General features: G+C 50.6%; 1 protein-coding gene across 5 annotated transcripts in view; it reads right to left on the bottom strand.

Annotated features, from left to right (window-relative positions):
• Positions 1 to 26,182, bottom strand: part of ECE1 (endothelin converting enzyme 1) — a 97,024-nt gene that overhangs the window by 33,728 nt on the left and 37,114 nt on the right. Inside the window, exons 1-4 of one of the 5 annotated variants that reach the window (XM_088790406.1) lie at positions 19,075 to 19,095; positions 15,605 to 15,691; positions 7,801 to 7,942; positions 2,013 to 2,225 (exon numbers count right to left, since the gene is read on the bottom strand). In XM_088790406.1, the coding sequence (XP_088646532.1) occupies positions 2,013 to 2,225; positions 7,801 to 7,942; positions 15,605 to 15,691 (442 nt within the window). In that variant the 5' untranslated portion in view covers positions 19,075 to 19,095. Of the gene's footprint in view, positions 1 to 2,012; positions 2,226 to 7,800; positions 7,943 to 8,297; positions 8,653 to 15,604; positions 15,749 to 19,074; positions 19,096 to 26,182 lie in introns of those variants that run through there. The other 4 variants (XM_088790405.1, XM_088790404.1, XM_088790408.1 and 1 more) reach the window with 4 other exon arrangements.

The raw sequence follows: 26,182 nt of genomic DNA on the forward strand, positions 1-26,182 counted from the left end.
GAGGTTGGGGAACCACTTGTGGCTGCTCCGTGGCCTCTGTGTGATGAATCTCATTCAGCGGAGTCAGCAGAGAAAGAATGTAGGTTTGAGGCCCCACAACCCTGGGAATGAATCCCAACTCCACCATTTCCTAGCAAATACATTTCCTTTATACTTGTGAGTCTTACTTGTAAAATGGGCATATGCAGCCTATACCGTGGCTTTAATAAAATACTACAAGTAAACAACCCAGCAAGGTTATGGGTACACCCACACCTTCCCTGATATCTGGTACATGTCAGTGCTTCCATAAGAAATAAAATAAGCAACAATCACTCCTTCTCTGACCACCCAAGTAATCCTTAGCACATCACACCCAATGGTCTGAGTTAGTTCTGTAAACTGTAAAGTGCGTGCAAAGGTCCAGGGTGAAGAGTGACAGTAACACCACCATAAACAGTACCCACCACAGTATGCGAGGCCTAGGCAAACAAAGCATTTTAAATGTACTTTCCCATTTAAGTTGCCTAACCTGGAGGAGGCATAGTTCCCATTGTGCTGATACGAGAAGAAGCCCAGAGAGGTTATGTAATGGACCCACGATCACACAGTAAGTGGCAGAGCAGGATCAGAATCCAGAGGCACGTGCCATCTTGTTATCCTCCATGGGCTGTTTCCCTGCTTTGGCTGGTAGTCCTTGCCCAGCTCCTGGCTGTGTCGTTAGGCTCTGGGGAGGGGACATTGTGGCTACCACAGATGTATTTGCCTTTTAAGCTTCTAGTTCTGAAATGAAAGGCTGTGTCCCCTTTCAAAGGCAATGGGTAGCGTCAAGTAGGCAAGGGTTTTGCTATCCCTGACACACAGAGTGGCAGACACCTCTAGCCCCACCCTGCTCACGTCCACAGGGCGACAAGCGGACGCTGTGCTACTGAGGGCCCTGCCTACGAGCTGCTGGGGGACAAGAAGAAACGGTAGGTGGGTTTCACCCAGCAGCAGCCTCGCTCTCTGGGGTGGGAAAGAAAGGAAAGTTCCTTCATCTAAAAGACACAGTTGCCTGAAATTCCTAACTGTCAAATTAGACTCTTTCCTATGAGGAGGTTTGTCCCCTTTTAGGTGTCTTCTATTTTACTGACTTTTGAGTACCTTGAGGGGTTTTTAAAAAACTTAGCATTGTTTGAATCTGAGTTCTCTCATTAATGGATTAATTGACTGGCTTTTCATGATCTAACCTCTCCCAGCATACAGGGCCCCAGAATGGGGTCAGCAGGACAGAGAGACGGTGAAGATCTCGGCTGCTAACGGGTTCCTCTCAGGACCTCTACATGTGACAGTATGGCGGAGTGTTGTCATTTCACGTGGAGGAGGACCTGGACAGGCAGATGTTAATTCAATGAACATTCTCCAGGGATGTAACTGCAAACAAGACAGACGTGGGATGCTAATCTAAGGATAAAACCACCAACACCAAGGTCAACTAGAGGTGCCAAAGGCCTCATAAGGGGCAAAAAGAAAAACTATGGTTAGAGGCTTATCACGCAAGCCCAGTTATCAGAGGCCAAACAACTGCTGCCTCCAGTAACTCTCAGATAAACCGTGGTACCTTTTATCTGCTTGCAACCTTAAAATACGATCCAGTGTGCTCAGGCTTGATTCCTTTCGATCACAACTTGCAAAACTCCCAGTCAAAATGAATTAACAAGTAAGCCGCAGCTTGAAGCCACAAAAGCAAAGACCACAGCTCCCAGTTCTTGTGCGCCTACTGTGTGCACATACATCGTGCTCTCTAGTTCTCAAAACTCTGCAGTTTGGGCATTAGTCCTGCATTCCGGATGAAGAAACTGAGGCTCAGAGAGAAGTAACTTACTTAGGAGCACACGAGTGAGGAGGCAGGCATTCGAACTCGGGCTCACCTACTCCAAAGCCGATGGTCTCCCCATTCCACTCAGCAACTCCTTTAACTGGGCCTGGCCAGGAAGGTTTCTCTGACAGTGCCCCTCTGCAGCCCACTCACTGGTCCCCCTGGCGGTGCTTACCGAGGAGATGCTTGATGATGGCTTGGTTATGTTCCCAGAGGTTGCTGAACGTCCCCCAGCGTGAGTGGCCGTCAGGCACGGGATTGGCTTTGATCCAGCCGCCGCAGGCATAGGTGAAGAAGTCCTGGCAGGGGTCCACCGTGGGGTCCATGGAACTCAAGATGGAGCTGGTCACTGAGACACAGGCCTGGCTCAGGCACACCGGGGGCGTTCCTGGCAGGGGTTAAGGACAAGAAGCCAGTGAGGGCAAGCAGGGAAGAGGCTGCAGGAATACAGTGCAGGCGGCCTGGGGCTCTGGGGTGCCCCATCCCAGTCCTGACCAAACAGACTTGGAACTGGATGGCCATTAGACCCCTCCAGAGAAATGATTTCAGTAGACTGCTAATCTCCTGGCTTATAAAATAAAACTGCTGTTTAGCTGCCTAACATCCTTTCTATGGCTTAAAAAGTACCCGGAACCAAAATGTTTCTCTTAATTAGTCCTTCCCTCTACAAATATTCACTGACTTTTTATTATTCCGTGATGTTCAACAAATTCATTCACTCATCATGCATTCATTTGTTCAACAAGTAATTACTAAGTATCTTCCAGGTTGTGTGCAGTGTGTGTGTGTGTGTGTGTGTGTGTGTGTGTGTGTGAGATATAAAAGGCACAGTCATTTCCTTCAAGAGTTATAATTTAGTTGGAGATATACACATCATGTAAGTCAAAAGACAACAGTAGGAGAAACATCTGTCATTCTTTCTACAAACACAAACCGAGTATATTTAGTACGTGCCAAATGGGAGATGCAGACAATACAGTGCCAGGACTTAAGAAGAAGAAAGACTTAGAAATAGAAGTAACTATGAAAAATCATTCCTACTGAACACAAGGCAGGAGAGTTATTACTTCACTGAATCCTCAAAAAAAAACCAAAAAAAACCACCACCACCAAAAACGAAACCACTCTAACAGATCATTTTGCTAACAGCCATTTTTATATACGAGGAAACTGAGGCACAGAGAAGCTAAGTACCCTGCTCAATGGCCAATGGGATTTGAACCCTGCCCTCTTTCCACTATATCTGCTGTGGTCCCGGCAAGGACCGCCCCACACTGCCAGGAGGCAGGGCAGCCCCACCATCAGGTGGCGGCCTAAGGAGACGGACAGTAGTTGGTGCAGGTGGGCAGAGGGGAGGGCTGCAATTCCTACAAGTCCCCCCAAACAAGGAGCAGGGAAATCAGCTTCTTCTGAGCTGGGTTTCACAGGACATGGGCAGAGGTGTGAGGAATGTCCACAGACCAGAGGAGAAGGCCGGATCCCTGCCTCACGGTTGGTCAGTGGGCGCTAGCAAAGGAACCAAACTATGGGCAGCCTCAGCCGTGGCCCCGCCTGCGGCAGCAAGATGAACCGGACTCAGCGGGAGATGGAGGCCAGAGAGCCAGGCTGCCCAAGAACACAGGTCTAGCCAAACTGTCTGTTAACAAGCTGTGCCAGTGACAAGAGGGTATGGACGGTTGACTGAACACAGCTCTGTGCCAGGCACTTCACACACACATTCGTGATCTCATGTAGGCCTCAGATACAGGTGTGATGACCACTTCAAAGATGAGGAAACTGAGGCTCTGGGCCAAGTGACGGAACAAGGTCACACAGCTGCGTAGGAAAGCCAAGACTGAACCCAGCACCATCCTGCTGTAGCAACTCCACAGCCAGGGTGTCTCGGCTTTGCCTCACCACCTCTTTGCAGGTCAGGCCAGGGGGGCTGCTGTGGCCCTTCTGGTGAGTTCAGACTCCCCCCTGTACAGGAAGAAGTGAGGCAGGGCAGGCACTGTGGCTTCTTAGACAGGGGTTCAAATCCCAGCTATCTGCTTCTGGCTGTGGGCCTTGCACAAGTGACCGCATCACTCTGGGTGTCAGTTTCTCCATCGAGAAACGAGGAAGAACAGCAGGACCAATTTCACAACAATGATGAAATGACCTCATGGCTGGCCATGGGGGCTCAGCTCCTTTGAGTCTTACGCTCCCATGTCCCCAGGCCAATCTTTAGAGAACAGAAAAGAATGCATGGGCTGGGAGTGGCAATGTTCACCTCACTTAGAAACAGTGCCAACTGGGGCTGGGTGACCTGTAGGCTTATTAACATCTGATGACAAATGCTCAGTCCTGCAGGTTGATGAAGGGCTTGGAAGAGCCGCACAACAGTGCAAATCAGGGTGAGTTTATTTTGAGGTAATTACTTATTTGGAGAGGACTATACAACAATTAAAAATTATTGAGGGAGCATTTGAGATCTTGCTCCCCAACATATGTCAGTTCGGCTCAAACAAACTCATAAAAATTCTCAAAAAATTATTGAAACTAGACATGAAAATAGAGAAAGGAAACAGAGAAAATAGGCATGAAAACAGAGAAAGGAAATGGTAGGGGACACGAACCATTTAAAATATCTCTAGATCAGATCATCTGAAGCAGAGCTGCACGCCTCACTCCCCATTTGGAGAATGTACCAGAATCTTTATGGGGGGGTGGATTTGCGGGAAGAGAATTTCTGTGTAGTTTGAAAATGCCTATTCACTATTATGACAAAACTTCATACTTGGAAAAGGAAAAGAATACTTATTGTTTTTATACAACAAACTACAGGAAGTAAAGCTTGACAAATTCCTGGCTGGTGGGAATACCCAGAAGACATAGCGTAAGGGGGTGATCCTCAGGAAGAATGTGTGTGTGTGTGTGTGTGTGTGTGTGTGAGCGAGCGAGCGAGCGAGCGAGAGAGAGAGAGAGAGAGAGAGACTGATTGATTGATTTGCAGTTATCACAAGGGGAGTTGGGTTTAAAACAAAGTAAGAAACCGGTCCCAGGAATTAGTCTTGAGTTCTCCACTAAGCACCTACTCTGCTGGGCATGGGGCAAGGTCCCCACATGGTGCTTAACTAATAACTGCTTTGATGAACTGCTTAGTGGTTTGTAGGTCCTTTACCAACTATTCCTGGTGCAGCAGGTGCTCCAAGCATATGTGGTTAGTTAATTGTTTGCAGGCCCCATCCCCCCCCCACACCCATCTAATGTCAAGGTCAACAGTCAGGCTCCATCTCCTTGGGGAAACCTTCACAGATCCTCATCCCTCTGGGCTCCTTGGCCGCCTGGGTGTCCACGATCCAAGACAGACTGAGCTGTGTCCGAGTCGTCTGCCTATCTACCTCCCCCACTAGACTGTGAGCTTGCGCGGAGGGCCAGCATGTTACTTGCTTTTATATTTCCTTTGCCCAGCATTGTACTTGGCACCTGGCAGCTGTCCAACATATGTCTGTTGAATAAATGAATGAATGAATGAATGAATGAGTGATGAAAGAGCTTTGTCCAGCACTTGGTCACCACCTGCAGAAGCAGAAAATATTTCTTCCCTTTTAGACGTGTATGAACACTCAAGAAAGCAGGAATAGGTACCAGGTCTAATTCCCAGACACTTGTCTGGACAGTACCTGGGCCTTGACACTGAGTAAGACACTTCAAATATTTTCTGGGAGAATTTAGTATTTGTTTTGCTGCTGCTGTTTGTAAAATACCTGCAAGTTTCTGGAAAGGAGGTTGGAGTAGGAAGATGGAGAATTATGAATTTAAGTGCCCAGACATAACTTACAGGGTGGGTCTTTCAGAATCCTCAGAGAATTTGCTTTGACTGGCCTGATGTTTGCTCACATGTGGCCAGTGCCAGCACCTGCTACTGGTAATGAGGTTACTGTCAGTCAATATACAGGGTGGCCTCTGCTCCCACAGGCCCAGGAAGCTGACAAACACACATGGGTTGGCTCAAGGTCACCTGATCCTGGCCCAGCTCCACCTAGAGCTCCTTTCACCCAGGTCCCGGCAGGGGAAACCTTTCTGTGGCCCTAAGAAGGATGGGATACAATCAGAAGCAGGATTCCTGCCTAGGGGCCCACCCTGTGGTCCCATCGCTAGGAGTCACCCCTTGGGGGTCCCTTCTGATTTCTGGTGAAGAAACACCTTGGGAACTCCTAGGGCAGTCTCAGGGTGACACTGGCTGCTGGAGTCTCGCCTGCTCTCCAGGCACAGGGCCAGGAGCTGGGCAGATGAGGCTGGCCAGGGTCCACACTGCCTGGGCTGACGCTGATTTAAGCAAGATCTTACCTCATAGGCAAGATGGTGGCTACAGGACAAGGGTGATTAGTAAAAACAGGCTGTTCCCAGCTTTGTCCTCTACTTGTTCCTTTGTCCAATCATTTATTTATTCAATTTTCAAACTATTTGCAGTCCTGTGGCATGTGGGCATTACCTGAGCACATATGGTTTACAGCCTGGAAATCATTAATTCATTAATCAAATATGCATTAAGCACCTACTGGGCCACACACATGTGGTAAAACATCTACAGATCATTAAATAGGCAGTTCAATAACCAAGCAATTATTTCTTAAGCACCATCTAGGTGCCTGACATAGAATAAGCACACATAAAATATTTGTGGAATGAATGAAGGAATGAACGAATGCTTAATATAAGAGGGATGTATGGATGGCTCAAATGAAGTCCTCACCTCTCCCCAGGCCCCCAAACTCTTTCCCCATCCCAGCCCAGCGTGGCCATCCAGGCAGGCTAGCAACTTCACAGTGGGGGAGGCTCAACGAAGCCAGGGTAGTTGCTCCCAGATTCTGTGAAGGTTCTGATGGGGTGAGTGACTAGGTAACCAAGTGGGTGGGGCTGAACCCTGAGCAAAGCGCCCAGAGGCTGCTCAACCAGGTGGACCATCTGCCATCGAAAAACTAGATGCTGAGACACAGGGAAATAAGAGACCTTGGAATTGGCTGGACTCCCCATCCTCAGTTTTCATTTGTATCTGCCCTTTCCCGTTCCATAAATGCTTACTGAACATCACGTCCCTGTGACATACTCAGCTACTCTCGGCCAGACACAGAGAACCAGCCTCAGTACAGTCAGAGGGACCCAAACATATTGCTACACAAGACAGGACAGAGAAATGAGATTACAGAGGAACAAAAAGCTCAGCCGGATCAAGGGAGGATAGCTTTTCTGGAGGGACTAACACACACTGGGTTGCACAGTGATTACAAAGAGACAGAGACTGAGATCTGGGGCCCACCAGCCTGTGGTTGTATTCCAGCTTCTCTACTCTCTCCCACAGTAACCTCAGGTAAGTCACTTAGTCTCACCGCCTCAGTTTCCTCATACATAAAATGGGGCCAAAAGTAACCACACCTCATAGGGTTGCTGTGAGGAGGAAATGAGATTACATCTGTAAAGAAAAGGTGTGGTATTTGGTCCATGGAAAGCATTAAGCAAACGGAAGCCATTACAGCTATTCGGTTCGAACTAAGGATGGTGGATGGTGCCAGCCTGTATGTCTCACCAGCCCACATCCTAACAACAACAGTACCGGAGCTAAGGTTAAAGAAATCCTAGTAGGCACCAGGTATACATTATTTCTAATCCTCAGAGCCATCCCTAAACTGGGTATCATTTTCCCCATTTAAAGAAGGGAAGACACAGGCTCTGGGAAATTAAGTGACTTTTCCAAGGTCATACAGATGATAAGTTCCTGGGCAAGGATTTGAACTCATGTCCTTCTGATTCCACAGTCTTGACACCACCCACACCCACCTGCCATGTCTCAAGCTATCTCAGCAACCCAAGTCCACCAGACCTAGCCCTCTCCTTGGCCTTGGGAGGTCAGTTGGGCTTGAGCATGGAAGCCCCCTTGCATAAGTGGACACAGCCAAGGGCAGGGGTGAGACAAGCCCACGATACAATACAGAAGCACCTACTTGTCCGGTACTGTACAGCCAGTGCTACGAAGCAGGCCACCAGTCCTGCTGCAAGAAGTGCCACCAATATCACCAGACGCTTCTCGACCGGGGTTCGCACAGCCCAGCATCTCTGGCCACTCCGGGGGCTGCGGAAGTTCACCTGCAGGGAAGGAGGCAAGAGGGGTGAAGAGGACATGAGCCCAGGGCCCCCCCTCCCCAGAAGGAAGGGGCTCCGAGGCAGGTCCAGGCCCCGGGGAGACATCAGGGCCGCCCTCCTGCCTCAGGGGTGGTCCGGTTCCCACGGATTGGGTCCTAATCCAGGAAGGGAACCACCACCCTGTTCAGCAACTCAGATTTGCTCCTCAACTTCAGGGAGTTAAGCAGCTCGACCCAGCCAGGCTTGGGTGTTTTTCTGGGTCACCTGATATGGGTAGAAAGATAAAAAACAAAACACCCCAGCTTTTCTGTGTTTCTCCAGTAAGAAGTTCAAAAAAGAACAGGATGTTTGGCCTTACAGGCATCCAGTGAGCGTCCAGCTGGGCTCTCCTCAAGGCCATTGCATCAATAGGCTAGCGTGACACAACCATAAGAACGACACCACCACAGCTCACACTTCCCAGGAGCGTGGCTATTCTTAGCTCCTGAAACCCCCACAACCCCAAGAGGGTAATTATTACGTCTCCTCTTACAAATGAGGACATGAAAGTCCAGACAGGTAAGACCCTTGCCTCTCCTCACACAGCTGAATGGGTGGAGCTGGAAATCGAACGCCAGTCTGTTGATTCTGGAGCCACTGGTGGGTCAGAGATTTGAGTCTTGGGAGATGTCAGGGTTGATGCAATGGAGAAATAGCTCCATTCAGGCAGGTCCTCAGAGGGAGGAAAAATGTCCCCAGCCATACAGTCTAGCTAAACAGGAAGGGAGGCACAATGAGAGGAAGTGGAGGGCCTGGCAGGGCCCTCCAGGCTAAGGAGGGACAAGCTAGTCAATAGCACTCAGAGCCCTCAGCCCAGGCCAGCTCGAGGCTCCCCTCTGTTTCAAGAGGTACTTCCTGCAAAAGCCCGGGCCACAGGACAGGAGGGGTCCCCCAAAGTTGGGGGGGGGGGCTCAATTCAGTCACATTGTGGCCGTGGGTCAACAGCGGAGCACCAACTCAGGGCCACGTTGGAAATACCGAAAGAAAGACTCCCTCATTTTCAGCTGTTCACAGCCCAGCAGGGAGGGAGATAAAAACACAGACTGGGGTGGGCATGGGTTCAGTCAGGGAAGGCTTCCTGGAGGCGGACGATGCCTGGGCTTGGTCTTGAAGAATAAGTAGGAGCTAGCCAGGTGAATGGGGAAGGAAGGGGAGTGACAAGGTCTAGATCCTAAGGGGCATCAGTAAGCCAGTTTAAAGAATGTGGACTTCCTCCTGCACACTGGAGTAACACGATTAGATACACCCTCTGAAACGGCCAAGGTGGAGGGAGCAAGGCTTGGAGGCAGGGAGACCCACAGTCTGCCAGGGGGTGAGATGGGCCAGGAGACGCCAGGGGAGATGAAGTGTCCCACCAACACCTGAGGGGGTGGTTGTCCCCAGGAGCCAGGTCACCAAAGAGCCTCACGCTGGCCCGTGGGGATCTAAGGCTGGTCATTTCTTGGGGAAGGAAGGGTACCAGGGAGCCTCTGAGCATCACTGGGCAGGAAATGACCAGGAATTGCTGCATTAGGGAAAGGGGAAGACAAACACCTTTCACGGAGGAAAAATAGGGCTCTAAAACCGAGAAAAGGAACTTGGGGCCTCGTCATATTTTCCATGGAGGTCCAGGAGGCTCAGAAACTGAAGCAGCTGCATCAGGTAGAGGGCGGGGGGCCACTTCCTGAAATTCCTTAGAACCTTTTTAAAAATGAAACAAAAACTCTGCCCATGCTACTGCCAGTAAGTTAGCACTTTGGGCGGGGAGGGCCTGGTACAGGGAGGGACAGAGAACCTGGGCTGATGCTAACATGTTCACAGCACTGAAAGGTTTATAAGATGCCTCTTCTGAGGCATCCATTTTCTCACGCAGTGACCTTGGGCACTGGTATTCAGAGGGGTCCCAAAGGATATGAGCAGGTGCTGCCTTGCCTGGGGCTGACCCTGATTCTTCTTCTTCCTGTTGTCCTGACCCTGGATTTGTCTCACTTTCTGTCTCCTCCTCTATGCCTCTTGGTGTCCCCATTATCATGGCTTAGCTCTTGGGGGGTGGGGGTGAAGGTAAAGAGGCAGGGAGACCTGTGCCCGGTGCTGGCTCTAGGAAGCCAGGGAGCACAGCTTTCAGGCTTGGGGAAGCAGGAAAACCTCACCTAATGTGGACAGAGCAATACCGTGGTGTGGCGAACCTGAGGACAGGAACAGGAGAGCAGTAAGAAATGAAAGGAAGGGAGATGATGAAAGGAACCGAGGGAAGGAGGAAAGGAAAAAACAGTAATAACTGCAGCTAACATTTGATTGTTTTCCATGTGCCTGGCATTATGTTAATTCTATTTTGCTGCTAGATGATGCTATTCATTCTATCTTACACATCCCTATGGAGAGGTACTAGTATGAGCTCCAGAAGAAACACAGGAAGTGGCCGGGGGGCGGGGAGAAGGAGAGAAAAGAGTGAGAAAACCCCATCTCAGCCTCAGCCCAATGGCCAGGCTGACCCAGGAGCAAAGCCAAGCGGAGCCTCATTGTTTTGATGGCAAGCAAACAGATGGTGTTCACCGCAAAATTTAATTAAAATCAAGTCAGAATTAAATGAGAAATTCATAGTTCTAGGCAGAAATGGAATTTGAATATAAGGTTTTTTACCTTTATAATGTTCTTGCTTAACTCATATGCCCGGCTGGGGCCTCTTGCGTGGAAGGAATCCAGAGGCATCCCCCTGGGGCAAGAGCAGTCACCTGGGGGCATTGCTCCGGGACCAAGAGACATCTCTAGGACAGGCTGTCCAATTCCTGGGTGTAATGGACAGGGCTGAGGCCCCCCCATCACCCTGCCCTGCCTCCTTCAGAGGATCTAGCATGACAGGTCACATCAAGAGGTGGATACAAATGGTTCTCATGTTCCTTTTGGAAATGGGGGCATGTTTGCAGTGACTGGTAGGGTAGGAGGTAACTGAGAGGTGACCATCGGCCAGCGAGCAGAGCTGATGCTTGGCAGACAGAGTTGAGAATTACTGTAAATGCTCAGCTCTTGGGTAGGCTTAATACCCTATTTATTGTTGTGTGAGGAAGAGGGAGAATGAGACAGAAAAAAAGGATGACCTCAAAAGAGAGAGGTGGAGAGGGAGACAGACAAAGAGAGAGATAGACAGAGCCAGAGAAATGGAACAAGAGAGCGAGACAAACAGTTGAGCTGTCCAACCCGAGTTCCCAGGGTTTCCATAGCCAAGGGAACAAAGCCCTAATGAGGGATAAATATTCGGTTACAGAAGTGAGTGCTTGGCTCACCTAAGCTTATAACAAGAACGAGTTCTGCAGGCGAGGATGGGCCACCACTGCCTGGGGCCCAGGAGACAAGCCAGCAACACAAGCGGTGGAGAGGAGGGCAAAGCCTGGTTTTTCAGATGAGGCAGGGGGTCGGGAGGGAGGGCAGAGGCACTTCCTGAGCCATTGCCAGGTCCCCCAGCGACCTGAGCTTCGTGGAGCAGCAAACAGGAGTCAGTCTGGCCAAGGGTTTGGCAGGGAGCCCACCCCCGGCAGTCCAAAAGCCTGGACACCTCAAGGGGACTGGCAGGATGACCGGGCTGCCTGCCTTGGAGTCAGCCTTTCAGAGCAGACAGACCATGACAGCTTGGCCCTGCGTGGCACCTTGCCTCCTTAGAGTGTTAGATGAGGAAGTTTCTTCTAGAAGTTTCCATATGGTGGACTTCTAGCTGAGGCCACTGGCACCAGCTCAGAGGAAAACTATAATGTCCTCTTGTCCTCCCCATCTTTTCCCTGAGCCCTACCTGCCCCGCTGTCCCCAGGCCTGACTCTCTTCCAGTGACTGATGACAGCTGAAAGAAGTACCTGTTGTGGGGGAGAGAACTCCCTGCATGTTAACAGGAATCAAAGTCTAGTCTTTAGAAGCAGCACTTTCCAGCTCTTTTTGCTTCCCAGAAGGAACACCCAGTTGTCGATGGCACAGGAGAAAGGGCGCAAACCTGAGAAGTCAAAAGTCAGCCTTTTCTTTAACAAGATCCCACATGTGTCGCTGAGCAGCCTCTGGGCCTCAGTGTCCTTCAAATGAGGAAGCTGGATGAGGTCCCAGGTCTGAACATCTCAGATGCTGGAACAACTCTAAGGCCAAGAGCATAAGGCTCTCACAGGTGGATGGAGTTGGAAGGACTTCCTCGTAAGCAGAGAGGTCTTTGCAAAGTACTGAGTGGGACTGTCCCTGAAATTGCCCTGGAAAGACCACTCTGTGAATGTCAGAGGACAAAAAAAAAAAAAAAAAAAAAAAAAAGATAAAACCACTACTAAGAATTAAATATCTCAGCTTTCCTTTCTCTTGAAACAAAAATGGATTTTTGGAAGTAACTGATTGCGGTTCAAAGATTTTGGTAAACAGTCATGGTCATCTGCTCCCCGGTTTAGGCTCCAGGGGTAACTTTAGCTATTTCCTTTCAAGCCACTGAAACAGTGTGTGCTGGGGTGTGGGGAGACCAGGTAGCCAATCGGAGCAGAGCACAGGCTTCCAAGAGAAAAGCTATTTTATTGAGGGCATCACTGAGATATCACACTTGGTGAGTTTCAATGATAATCCCGATAACAATCAAATCCATTTTCTGTGCACTATGCCAAATGCTTTCACTTATATTGTCTCATTTCAATCTTTGCAACAGCTCAGAGGGGTGGATTAATAATATGAACCCTATTTTGCACCCCCCCCCCCAAAAAAAAATAGCTATTTAAGTGAGTTGCTTTCAGGTCTGAGAGCCCATCAGAGGCAAAGCTGGGGCTCCGTGTTAGAGCTATCTGGCTTTAAATTCTGTGCTCAGTCCACACTGACTAATTTTGGTGAATGGCAATGAACTTGTGCCTAAAATATGAGACAAAGAAAAAGAAAAGCCCTTTCAGGTGAGGTGCAGGTAGAACTTTGCTCCAGCTAAATTCTGCACTTTGTCAGTAAGAAAGGTGACAAGTTTGGCTGAAGGAAGGGTATTTTCATTGACTAGTCTTGGTACCGATAACTGGAGTTCCTAGAACCACTGGGCTTCCAAGTCTTGAAAAATCAAGTCGCTAATTTTTATAACTGTCTGAGAGAGGGAGATTTGGGGGACTAGGTCCATTCTCAAAAGCCTAAAATTGAGGAAGCAGTTTTGTTTCTAGCAACCAAATCATAGGAAATTATCCAAAAGGCTAAAAGATGGTCACCCATAATGTTCCAGTTATTGGGCCTATTGTCTAACGATAGCTGACTGAGTAAATATATTTTTACATATTGGTACCACGAAGTGTTACGATGTTTAATGGCAGCATGTTTTCGAAGTTTTTAACAACATAGAAAAATGCTTATGAAGTGGCATTAAATGAAAACAGCAGGACGTAACATCATGTTTTTAGAGTGAGCTCATCTGTTTAAAAACATATACATGCAAATGGGAAAAACTAAAAGTAGTTATCTCCGAGCATTTAGATTACTATTTCTTTTTAAATCTTTTTTCATATTGGACTCTCCCCTCCCCCCCACAAATGAGCATGTAAAATTTTTACATTGGGAATAAAAACCTCAATGATTAAAAACATAAAAATACTAGAAAACTCTGCTTCGTAAGTAGGAGTGGATGGGTTCTCGACTCTTAGAACAAGCATTGGCTAGTTCACAGCTGCTTTGGGAAAGTTGTGGCGGCTCAAGCAAGCCAGGCTGGGCACCCACAGATGTGCCCCAAGGTGGCATTTCCTGTATAAAAAGTGGACAATGGACTCAGTTTGGTCGTTTGGTGGAATGGCCCCAACACTGCACTCCAACCAACATGACAGCTCTGTGACCACAGGAATGTCCCTCACCTGAGATTCAGCTTCCTCGTCTGTAATATGGCCACGGGGACCATTACCTCATAGGTCATTAAAAACAACAATCACAGAGGCCCTGTAAAATGCATTACACCCGTTTCTCTAGCTCCCATTTTACATGTGAAGGAATTGTGGTTTAAAGAGATTAAGCAGCTAGACCGCCTGAAGACCCTGAGTGGAGTCAGAATTCAAACGTGGGCCCCCGGCTTCAGGGACTGAGCTGCCTCCGCTCTGCCAGGCTGCCTCAGCTGGATGAAGAAGGTACCTGGTCACCTGAAAAGGCTATATCCATGTGGGCTGCTGTTATGATGACAGCATGGCACAGCATTTTGTTGTGAATTCCAAATGCTTTTGTGCGGATATATTTAGAAACTTTTGTGGAAGATGAGACATAGAAAGATTGCTGATTAGATGCTGTTTTGATTTGTGAACGGAAAAGTGCCTGCCACAGAAATCTCATTTCCTGTTGGATTTAGCTTCTTAAGAAGGGTCCGCAGGGAAGAAGTTCTACACAGACTGGGTTTCATTGTTCACTCCCGATTTCTAGCTCTGTGACCTGAGGCGAGTTGTCTCCCCTTTCAGAGCCTCTGTTTCCTCACCTGTGACAGCAGTAACCCCTACAGCTCCTGGGGTGGTTCTGAAGGTTAAGTGGAAAGGGTGCCATATGCCAGCGGACAGACCACTGGGGTCATGAGTTCTGATCTCCCTGGGACTATTTAATTAGCCTGGAAGGATTCAATCAATGCTATCTCCCCTTAGTAGTATTATTATTCCAGCTTCAAATAGGTGTGCCTGAGTAGGGTTGGGTCTGGCAGCCTGAATTTCCACATACCATAAACTTGCCCTCTGGATGAGCTGTGGTTTGGTGTCAGTTCACCGGGTAGCCCCAATTCTCCCCAATGCCTCCCTTGGTCAGCCTGGCAGAAGGCCTCCTGAGCTGAGATGCTCTAGCTCCTCTCTCTATACTGGTTTCTCAGGAGCCAGATCTCGGGTCCCCTTGGGTGTCCTTGGCGCTTCCAACTCGCGCCTACCCATCTGCCTGGGTTTCAACCCCACTCGGGTGGAGGTCCTGGTCAGAACTGTCCCCGTTCAGTCCCGCAGGGAGAGAAGAGCAGAAAGCAGCAGTGCTCACTGTGGTGCCACAAGGCAGGAGGTGGTGGGCTGATTGGTTTCCCCCAGGGGCAGACCCTGGGAGGAGAACAACTGCACTTTCTGAGTAGGCTGAAAAGTAGCAGGAAGAGGGGGCAGAGGATGACTGCCTGCCTCCAGAAAATGCAGGGAAAGAGGAAGAATAGGGTAATGCCTACTAGATAGGGTGACCAACCACCCAGTATGCCCAGGACTGAAGAGGCTCCAGGCGAGCAGGGCTTTTGTGCTAAATATGGGCAGTTTTAGACTCTGCCAGTAATGGGCTGTGCAACCCAGGGCAAGTCCCTCAATGCTTAGGGACTGTCTCTTCTGTGAAAAGGGAACTGGACCAGCTCAGCTGTGGAGCGGTGGGGAGGGTGTGTGCTTCAACTCTGTCCCCTAGGCTGTAGCCCCATGAACAGGTGGTCGGGAGGATTTGGGGAGTGGGTACGGGCAGGGCTGGTGAGGGGAGGCCAGTCGGGGAGCTCAGCGCCTCAGCAGCACTTGTGCTCCAGAAAGGTTCCTTCCCTGGGTAGCACAGGGCAGTCCAGAGCTGCGGGCTGGTACAGACCCCTCCGGGGCTGGCAGGATGGAGGTGGAGGCCGGGGCGGGAGCAGCACCAGCGCGCATGCCCGGTACTCCCCCGCCTTCCGACCCCGGCCAGGGTCTCACAGAGGGCCAGGGCTCCTACCTGCAGGCCGTTTGGGTACCCGTCACCCTCGGAGAGCGAGTCCACCAGGTCTTCCTCGTCCAGCGTGGCCCGCTTGTAGGTCGACATCTGCAAAGCCAAGCACAGCACGGACTCCCTCAGCGCCTCCATGGCTCTCTGCCCGCCCGAATGGGGAAGCGGCCCGCGCGCAGCTACCACCACCACCGCCGCTGCGGTGCCCCGCCCGGGACACCGAGACCGGCCCACCAACCAGCCCGCCGCGAGGGAGGGGGTCCCGCCTCCCCCGCCCCCTCTGCGCTTATGCAACCCTGCCTCACCCCCAGCGCCGACAGCACTGCGGCCACACGTTCGGCATGCTGCGCCCGGCGTCGCCTGGGTTCCCGACGCCTGGGTCCCTACCATTGCTGCGGCCGCAGCGCACCCGGCTCATCCGGACGGGCTGGGCTGCGGTCCCGCCGTTATCACACCACCTTTGCGGGTGGGGCCTGATCAGCGCGTGTCTCCGGTTCCCTCCCTGGCTTCACCGGGAGACCCCCCCCCAAGGTGTGGGAGACAGAGGCTTCCCTTTCCCAGAGGGAGAGGCCCCACCATGGCCAGCCCCTAAGCGGACAGGAAGGGGCCTCGCAGGAACCTCTCCTAGGAAACCTTAAGTCCCCCTTCAGTTGTCCTCAATGGCAGATACCAAGAGTCAGGCGTTAGGAAGGTGCCCCTTAGTTTGGCCCACAACACTCGAGAGGATCCTCCCTCCAGTGGCCCTTAGGTGTGTCAAGGGGGTCTCCTCCATTTGAGCTACAAAGATTAGGGGGGGAAAGAGATAAAATTAAAAAGGCAGGTGTCTCCCCTCTCATTTCCCCCTTCCTCTAGCTCAGGGATCTTTAAGCCAGAGTTCATGAATGATTTCAGAAAACTCCAGAACTCCTCTGACCTAGAATGAAAAAATAGTGTGTGTGCATTTGGGTGGCTGGAGGGGAATCCCATGCTTGCCTCCAGGCTCAAAGGTGTGACTCTCCTCCCAAAATACCGTGTTTCCCCCGAAAATAAGACCTAGCCAGACAATCAGCTCTAACGCGTCTTCTGCAGCAAAAATTAATATAAGACCCGGTATTATATTATATTATACCTGGTCTTATAGTAAAATAAGACCGGGCCTTATATTAATTTTTGCTCCAAAAGACGCATTAGAGATGATTGTCTGGCTAGATCTTATTTTTGGGGAAACAGTATTAAGAACCCCGGCTTCAGGGCTCGCCCAATGACTCAGGTGGTTGGAGCGCCAGGCTCCTAGCGCTGGGGTGGCCAGTTGGATTCCCACATGGGCCAGTGAGCAGCGCCCTCTACAGCTAAGATTATGAACAACAGCTCTCCCTGGAGCTGGGCTGCCTGCGCCGCTGTGGGCTGCTGTGGGCTGCCGTGGGCTACCGTGGGCTGCCGTGGGCTGCCGTGGGCTACCGTGGGCTACCCTGGGCTGCCATGTGCTGCCCTGAATGGCAGGCAGCCAGTGTGAGCGGCCGGCAGCCGGCGAGAGCTGCCGTGAGTGGCCAACTGGGGACCGGCAACAAACTGCCTCAGCCAGGGGGGGGAGTGCAAGGCTCATAATACCAGCATGGGCCAGGGAGCTGTGTCCTACACAACTAGACAGAGAAACAACAGCTTGAACCGGAGTGGGGGGTGGAGGCAGAAGAAAGGGCAAAACAAAAACAAAAACCCTGGCTTCAGCTTCAGAGTTGGTGAAAGACCAGGTAACCCTTCCCTCTCTGGAGTCAAGAGCCTCCAGCACCCCCGCCCCAGCCCCTGAGACCGCTTAGGGGCCCTGTGACCTGGGCTGGAAAAGTAGGCTCTCTCAAGATGTGGAGTGCTCAGGCAGGGACTCTGGACGCCCAGCACTCTCTCTTCCACCCAAGACCCTAACTCAGCAGTTCCCCAAAGGACCCTCCACTTCTAGTGAAACCTGGAATCCCCTGCATTTATACATTTTTTCCCCCAACTTTCCAAAGTGCATATCCGTTCATTCCCATATTTGATTCTCACAACACACATGTGTGAAGCAACAGACTCAGAGAGGAGAGGTGACTTTCCAGGGTCACAGCCACAGGGACAGCTCCTGGCTTCCACTCCTGCCCTCTTAGCGTTCTCAGCAGCCACAGTGAGCCTTGAAAAAGGAAATTCTGATCTTGCTGCTCCCTTGCTTAAAACCTCTACAGGGACAGTCCCTTTACCAGTCCCCCATTGCCCCTGCCCATCCTGATCCTCATCTTGTGCCCCCCCCCACTCACTTAGACACCAACTTGTTTGGCCCTCACTCTGTTCCTCAGATTCTACAAGTTTCTCCTCCCCACCCCCCAGACCTTTATAGTGCTGTTCTATCTGGAACATACTTCTCTTATCTCTACTCTTCCCATGGCCAGCGTCTGCTTCCGATCTCAGCTTAAATGTCATCTCTTCAAATGTCCTGACTACCCCAGTAACCCCTCAAATTCTCTATTACAGCACCCCATTTTTCCCTTTATAGTATTTACTGCAGTTGTTATATTTTTTTGCTTTTACATTTACCTACTCTCTGCCCACCCCCTCGGCCCCCGAATTGTGAGCTTTATCAGGGATGGGACCTTGTCTGGCACAGAGAATGCCCATCACTTAGCATACTATAGATGCTCAAAAGACAGGTAAAATGAATGGTGGAACAAGTGGAGGGAAGTGACAATTACTCTGGGGCAGTACCTTTAAATCCTTGTGCATCTAGCTTTGTAATGCCCTAGGACAAAGGTGTAAGGGGCACAGGTCTCCCGGGAGGCAGAGAACTATGGCCAGAATTTTAATTCTGGAGTCTTCTGCCTCCCTCCCACTGGGTGGAGTTCCCATTACCCACCCGAGAGAGAAAGGGCTCCCAGGCCTCTTCACTTCAAGCTAGGTTACAGCTGGGCTTTTTCTGAAACCAAGACACTTGGTTATACTAAGTAACAGGTGTCAACCACCCAAGAAAAAGACCCTTGACAAAGAAGCATCTCCCCAGCCTGGCACAGCAGGTCCTATTTCTTAGACACCTAGGAGGAGTGTGAGGTATTATTTGTAAGTTCTTTTACACCCATCAGCTCATTTAAGCCTCCTGCCCTTCCCTCTGAAGCAGGTATGACTGGACCCTTTCACAGAACCTGAAACTGAGGCTCGGGGAAGTAACTTGCCCAGGTGCAGTGAAGCAGTGGTTCCTCCTCCTCTCATTTCAGAAGTCACCCCTTCTGGGAAGCTCTCCTGACCATCTTCCCCTGACCCTAGGTGGCGTCTGGTCCCTTGCTCTGTGCTTCCCCCACACAGCCCCCAACCCCATGCTTCCTTCTACGGAAGCACACAGAACTCTAGAGGGGAGAGCCCTGCAGGCAGGGGCTGGGTCTCCTCTGGCTGGAAGCCCATGGCGGGGGAGGCGGGGGAGGCGGGGGAGGCGGGGTCAGGCCCACTGCAGCCTATCTGTGGGCGGATGAGGAGGGAAGCCTACATACCTCCCAAGCAGAAGTCCGCTGAGATGGAGCGCTTTTATTTTTCAGCGCACAAAAGATGAGGGGCCCTTCCCGAAATGCCTGCCGTCGGGCCGAAATGAAACTGAACCCACCTCAGGTGTGCGAATGGCTTAACCGGCTCCGCTCACTAGGTGGGAGCACGGACAGGGTAGGCCCAGCAGGTGAGTGACATTGCAACAACAATGGCAGCCCTATCTTTGTACCCGCCCACAGCTGGGGCGGGGCCTTCCATTCACCGGCTAGTTGGATCCCCACCCACCTAGAGCCTCAGCCTCAGCAGGTATCACTTCCATTTTACACAAGTGGAGGGGAGTGGGGGGAAGACCCAACACCTACTATGTGCTGCTTGAACCAAATGTATCTCTCCTGACCCCACGATGCCCTGTGAGGCGGGAATCAGCACGTCCACTTTACAGATGAGAAGACTGAGGATTAGGGAGGAGGGAGGACTCGCCTCCCTTGCCCCCCCAGGTGAGCTGGCTAGAGAGCAAGGGAGCTGAGATGTGATTCCTTGCCTAATGACCTCATGATGCTGCCATCAGAGAACCCCAGCCATACAGCTAGTAAGTGGCAGAACTGGGCCTAGAACCTGGGTCCTGCCTCCTGGTCCCATGATCACTGAGGAAGGGGGAGCTGCTTTTTTATGTGGGGACCTTGTGGAGTCTGGGGACTCTGAGGTGGCAGGGTGGCCAGCGACTGATCTCCCTAATTGCCTCATTTGTGGCTGTGGGGGCCACAGCTGGCCACGAGCTTCAAGGAAAGCGGGACAACCACTGTTTTGTGAGGAGCCTCTGCCTTGATCTACTCATTCCTCTCCTGCCCCACCCCACAGAGCCGTGGAGGAGAAATGTGGGCCTGGTGTTAATGAGAAGGGCTTAGCAGAGACCAAAACCGGAGGAACCACAGCTCGTCCTCCAGCTGCACAGAGAAGGTGGTGAAAGTCAGATGAGGGTGTGATGGTGCCAGCTCTGGAAACACCACCCTGTGGAAATCAAAGGCCTGGGGTGAACAGAACTGAGAAATATTAACGCTCACGTGGCTCTGACAACGAAGGCCTCTGGCCAGTGGCACCTGGGCATGATCCTATTTGTCTTGAGTTAGTTACTCAGATGCTTCTTGTGGTTGGTTTGCCCAAGGCAGGGGATCTTCAAAGAATTTTGGAGAAGTGAAATTCATAGGCCTGGGACTTCTTGGCCACACCCGCAATCTGTTTTCATGGTTGATTTCTAAGCCTCAGCTCCTTAGGGATGCAGACCTTTGTGGCCAATGGCCCTGTCAATTCCTGCCTCTCCAGTGCCATTAATTAATTAGCTGTTAAGTCTTTGTGTGTTATCTAATAACCACTCATGTTACATGTTAAATACTTACATTTAATGGATACAATGATATAGTAGGTAAAAGCTCTAGATTCAAACCTTAGTTCAGATCCCCACTCTGCCACTTCCCAGCTGTGTGACCTTGGGCAAGTGACTCAGTCTCTCTGTGCCTCAGCTGTCTCATCTACAAAATGGAGATGATAATAATAACACCTCCTTCATAGGACCGTTGTGATACTTAACTGAGTTAATATAAAGTACTTATAACAGTGCTGGGCACACAGCAAGTGTTAGCAGTTATTTATACAATAGTTTCTCATAAAGCACAGGCTCAAAAACTTTCAATTGATCCCCACTGCCTAAAGAACAAAATCCAGGGGTGTGGCCATCACCCTGACCCCAGATCTATCTCTGCAGGTGTTGAGCACGCAACAGGAGTTCACCGAGTCCTGTGCTGCCAGCTGAGGGGGCTGCCCTGCATAGGACTCGGTCCCCAACCTCAAGGAACCTGCAGCTGATATCCTCTCTTTCAGGACTGTGAGCTTTCTACTGCAACTATTGCTTTCTATCTCTGACCTACCTCCTCCTCCAAGAAGCCCCCCTGTCCTCCCCAGTCAGAGGAATTATGCCCTTCCTGCTGGTGGGCCCCTGGTGTAGCACCTGTATTACATTCAGGCCTTAATCTAGGCATCTTTATCCCTGGGATGGAGAGGAGGTGGAGGTAGGAGGGGGGGGACAACAGTCATCTTTTTGCCCTCCACGCCTGTGTCCAGCACAGAACCTGGTAACTGGTTAATTTGTATCCCAGCTTTTCACTGGGGCATTAGGCACCTGTGACTTCCACAAAGAAATGGTAGAGTTTGGTTGCTTGATGACAATCAAGTAAAATTCAAATAGGACAACTGTGGCTTTGGGCAAGATAGTAAAAATATGGCCATCACTCCTGAAGATGACACCACGTGACATCTATTGCTACTATTACATTGTCCATTACGTTGCTCAGTGTCTTTTACATGTGAAATTTCCATGTAATTCGTTTCTTTTTAAATTTACCACAAAGTTCCTGAGTGAACTGCTTCTTTGCTTTTTGGTAACAGGAATCATAGGAATCAGCCCACATCACTTTTTTCCTTGGCTGCCAGGAAGCTCATAGCCAAATCAGAAACTCACCCATGGGCTTTTTCCTTGTCCACATTTTCCATTGTATGAGGTCGGACAATTAAGTTCGCAAACTTAATTGTCAGACCTTATATTTTCTCTGATCCTTATTTTCTATTTCTACTGCATATCGTTTTATTGAATGTGTTTTAGTCATCACCCATCACGAATACAGTAAATTAGGAACAACCCCTTCCCTGCTGCACTCTGCTGGGAACACAGCTTCATGGTATTTATTCAACACTGGGAGACTGAGGCAGTAAAGACAGACCTGAGCCCGACCCCAGCTTCCCTGGTTCATGTGACCATGTCATTTCCCCTTGCGGGCTTCAGTTTCCTCATCTGTAAAAAGGGTCGTTGTGAGCTGAAACATGAACTTCCTGGCATATAACATCCCATTCCCAAGTGAACTAGTACCTGATGGACACGCTGCAACACCCACCTCATACCTGATTTTCACATTTTTCCTTTATATTTTTCCATTTGCTTCCGCCCTTGTCCATATTTCCTAATCTTGGCCTTAGTTCAGCCAACATTTGGCATTTAATCTAGCCTTGCTGCTGTACTCAGGGCAAAAACCACCACCTTCCCAGGTGATCAAGGTTAACATCAACAGTGATAAGTCCAACATGACTTACCAATAGCGAGTATGCACTCATGAAACGATGTGATATAAATGGTCCTTTACTTCTGGGTCTTGTCTCCTAAAAGCACATTGCCCCCGCCTAATCATAAGAAAAACATCAGACAAATCCCCATTGAGGGACATTCTACAAATACCTGCCTAGTACTTCTCAGGGTCATCGAAAACAACAAGTCTGAGAAACACCATCACCCGGTGGGATAAGCCTTGGGATCCCCATTTTACAGATGCAGAGACTAAAGCCCAAGAAAGGAGGCAGCATGCCAGTTAGCGGCAGAGGGGGGTTCAACCCCAGATCTTCCAGACCCTCTCAGGGCCCTTCCTCTTTTCTTGTGCCATCTTGGGCCTGGCTCTCTAGGCCGACCTCCTTCAGTCCTTTGGAGAAAATAGGTCGCCCCATTTGGGATGTGGGAAATTGGAAGCGATATGACTGGGGCTGGGGGTGGAGGTGGGTGGGGAGGGAAACTCCACTTTGTGTCACCAAGAAGTCAGATGGAGCTGGAGGCCTGAACATGGAAAGGGGGAAGGTGGCCAGGAGTTCGGGGGAGGGGAAACCTAAAGGTGAGACTCAGGGAGAAAACGGAAGGCCAAGGGTACAGTGCACGCACACGTGGGAGGTCAAGGCTGCTAAGCTCTTCATCAGAGAAGGTGTCAGCCCTGCCAGCCAATGAGTCAATGACCCTGGTCTGGACCAGAGTCCCAGGCTGGGCTCCCTCAATGTGCGGGCAGTGGGAGACTCGCCCACACATGCAGTGAGCTGGAAAACACTCACCCACTTGGCCTGGTGTTGACTCACTTGCCTGGGGATTTATCACTGTTGAAAGTCTTACCTAGTGCTGCCAACTGACAGCCTCAGCAGACCATCCCACACCCAAGCCCCAAACCTGGCCAGCACTCTCCCTTCCTCCCTGACACAGGCCACTCATCACCCCATTGACCCCCGAGCCCCATGCACAGATCCCACCACACCTCTCTCCACCCCACCCGCCTATCAGCCTCCATCTGTCATCTCTGCCCTTCTGTCCAGGCCGCTTGACTCCGCCCCTTCCCCCAGAAGCCTTCCCTGATTAGCCTGCTGACTGACCCCCGTGATCTCCAATTAGCACCCCTCCCAGTCCCTCATCTCCGGCTGGCTCCAAGCAGAGCCTTCTAAACTAATTGATATGATCCAGTCACTTTCCTTCTTCAAACGCTGGCTCCTTGGAACTGGCGGAAGAAAGCATGAGCCTTGGCCTGGCTTTCAACTCCCTCCTTCCAACCCCCGAATCTGGCTCCTTGGCCCCTCTCCAGCCTCTCTCTCACCACTCCTCCCTCACATGCTCAAACCTCAGTAAAATCGTAACATGCTTCCTGCTTCCAGGCCTTTGCATATCCACTGCCCTCTGCCTGTGCGGCCTTTCTCCTCCTCCTGCCCCCCCACCCCCCCCAAACCTTCAGCTCAGATGCACCTTCCTCCAAGCAGCCTTCTGGGACTTTGCTGTGACACTTCCTCCTTGCTCCCCCAGCAGCACCCTGCACGGCCGTCTAGCATCCCATCCCAACAGAGGGACCGCAGGCAAGTGCAGCTGTGTGACCTGGACAAAGTCCTTCCACTTCCATTCTGTGCTCTGGTTTTCTCATCTATCAAGTGAAGATGACAATGGTACCTACTCCATAGCGTCTTTATACAGCTTAAATAAGACACACAAAGTTCTCAGCCCAGTGCCTCAGAGAGAAGCAGCCCTGAGTAAATGTTAGCGTGTGGGGTGGTGGGTTCAGAAGGGGCTGATTCTTCCTGTCACACTAAGAATGATGGAGACAGGAAGGGAAGGAGAAACTGGGAGGACCTATGACATGCCAGGGGCCAGGCTGGGGACTTGTTGGCACATTCATCTCCTTGACTCTTCCCCATTGCATAGTGTAAAACAACTGTAATACAGGGAGGGTTGGTAACTTGTCCAAAGTCGTACATCTGGTAAATAACAAAGCCTGGATGGGAACCCAGGTACATCTATCCCACAAACTTGTGGTTTTGCCATTACAAAAAAATAAGATGGCAGCCCCAACCTGCTCCATTCTTATCACCTCAGGCACTGCCTCCCGGCCAGGTTAAACGACCTGAGTTGTCTACTCTGATCTTCTCTGAGCACCAATTTCGAGACAGACCAGAAACCTGCAGCTGGCCCTCAGCTGTGCAGGACGACCAGGCTGGGTAAGTACTAAGCTGAGACCGAGTGCGCCAAACAATTTGCTGATCTAATCACATAAAACTTAGGACAGAGTTAATCTGTCTCACTAATGACATTTATGACAATGATGACAGAGCTGCCCAGTAATTAGGCTCAGGCAGGAAGCAGCTCATGAAAATGGTTGTAATTAGTATTTGTGTTACACAGGGTCAGGTGAGGGCTGAAAAGAGGGAGGAGGAAGCAGGTTGGGCAGGAAGATTTGGAGATTCCTTGGATCCAGGAACTGAGGGTATCTGAGGCCCTCGTCGTTCATGCCAGGCCCCGTGCCCACTAACTCATATGGACAATCCTGTTTAACTTTCAGAATAACTTCATGATGTGGGCCCCATAATCCTTTTCCTAAGGTGAGGAAGGAGGCTCAGAGAGGTCCATTCACTTGTCCAAGGCCATGCAGCCAGGATTCACACAGGTCTACCCATCTCCCCCTCCAGCCCAGGAGGTGTCTGGACAGTAGGAGGTAATTAAGGCTTGGGCAGGAAGGCAGGAGAGCCATATTCTGGTCCCAGTTGTGACACTGCCTTACCCTACCTACCCCTCAGCAAGTGACTTCCCCTTTCCAGAAAACAAAGAGAAGGTGTGGCTGTCAGGCTAATAGTGGCTGGCGGTGTGGACTTGGGAGCTCGGCCCCTTGGATTCTAATCTCTGGGCCTCGGCTCCTTGGATCCTAATCTCTGGGCCTCGGCTCCTTGGATTCTAATCTCTGGGCCTCGGCTCCTTGGATTGTAATCTCTGGGCATCAGCCCCTTGGATTGTAATCTCTGGGCCTCGGCTCCTTGGATTGTAATCTCTGGGCATCCGCTCCTTGGATTGTAATCTCTGGGCATCCGCTCCTTGGATTGTAATCTCTGGGCATCCGCTCCTTGGATTCTAATCTCTGGGCATCGGCTCCTTGGATTCTAATCTCTGGGCATCGGCTCCTTGGATTGTAATCTCTGGGCATCGGCCCCTTGGATTGTAATCTCTGGGCCTCGGCCCCTTGGATTGTAATCTCTGGGCATCGGCTCCTTGGATTGTAATCTCTGGGCATCCGCTCCTTGGATTGTAATCTCTGGGCATCGGCTCCTTGGATTCTAATCTCTGGGCCTCGGCTCCTTGGATTCTAATCTCTGGGCATCGGCTCCTTGGATTGTAATCTCTGGGCATCGGCTCCTTGGATTCTAATCTCTGGGCCTCGGCTCCTTGGATTGTAATCTCTGGGCCTCGGCTCCTTGGATTGTAATCTCTGGGCCTCGGCTCCTTGGATTGTAATCTCTGGGCATCGGCTCCTTGGATTGTAATCTCTGGGCCTCGGCTCCTTGGATTGTAATCTCTGGGCATCGGCTCCTTGGATTCTAATCTCTGGGCCTCGGCTCCTTGGATTCTAATCTCTGGGCATCGGCTCCTTGGATTGTAATCTCTGGGCATCGGCTCCTTGGATTGTAATCTCTGGGCCTCGGCTCCTTGGATTCTAATCTCTGGGCATCGGCTCCTTGGATTGTAATCTCTGGGCATCGGCTCCTTGGATTCTAATCTCTGGCCAAGGCACTTTCCCATCTGAGCCTCAGTGTCTTCATTTGTAAAACGGAGACAAGTGTGGCTCGCACGCGTAGGGTCGTGAGAGTTAAATTAATTTAAAAATTTAGAACAAGGTCTGAATATTATTATCATTACTGGGGAAAGCATGGGCTTTGAAATCAGCTTTTCTGTCTGTAAAATGGAGAGGCTGTTGCTGGATTCGATAATGGTTCACAAGCATGTATGTCTTT

Source organism: Rhinolophus sinicus, chromosome 14 (assembly GCF_057876585.1).
Source record: "Rhinolophus sinicus isolate RSI-liver-muscle chromosome 14, RSI-T2T, whole genome shotgun sequence".
Taxonomy (NCBI): domain Eukaryota; kingdom Metazoa; phylum Chordata; class Mammalia; order Chiroptera; family Rhinolophidae; genus Rhinolophus; species Rhinolophus sinicus.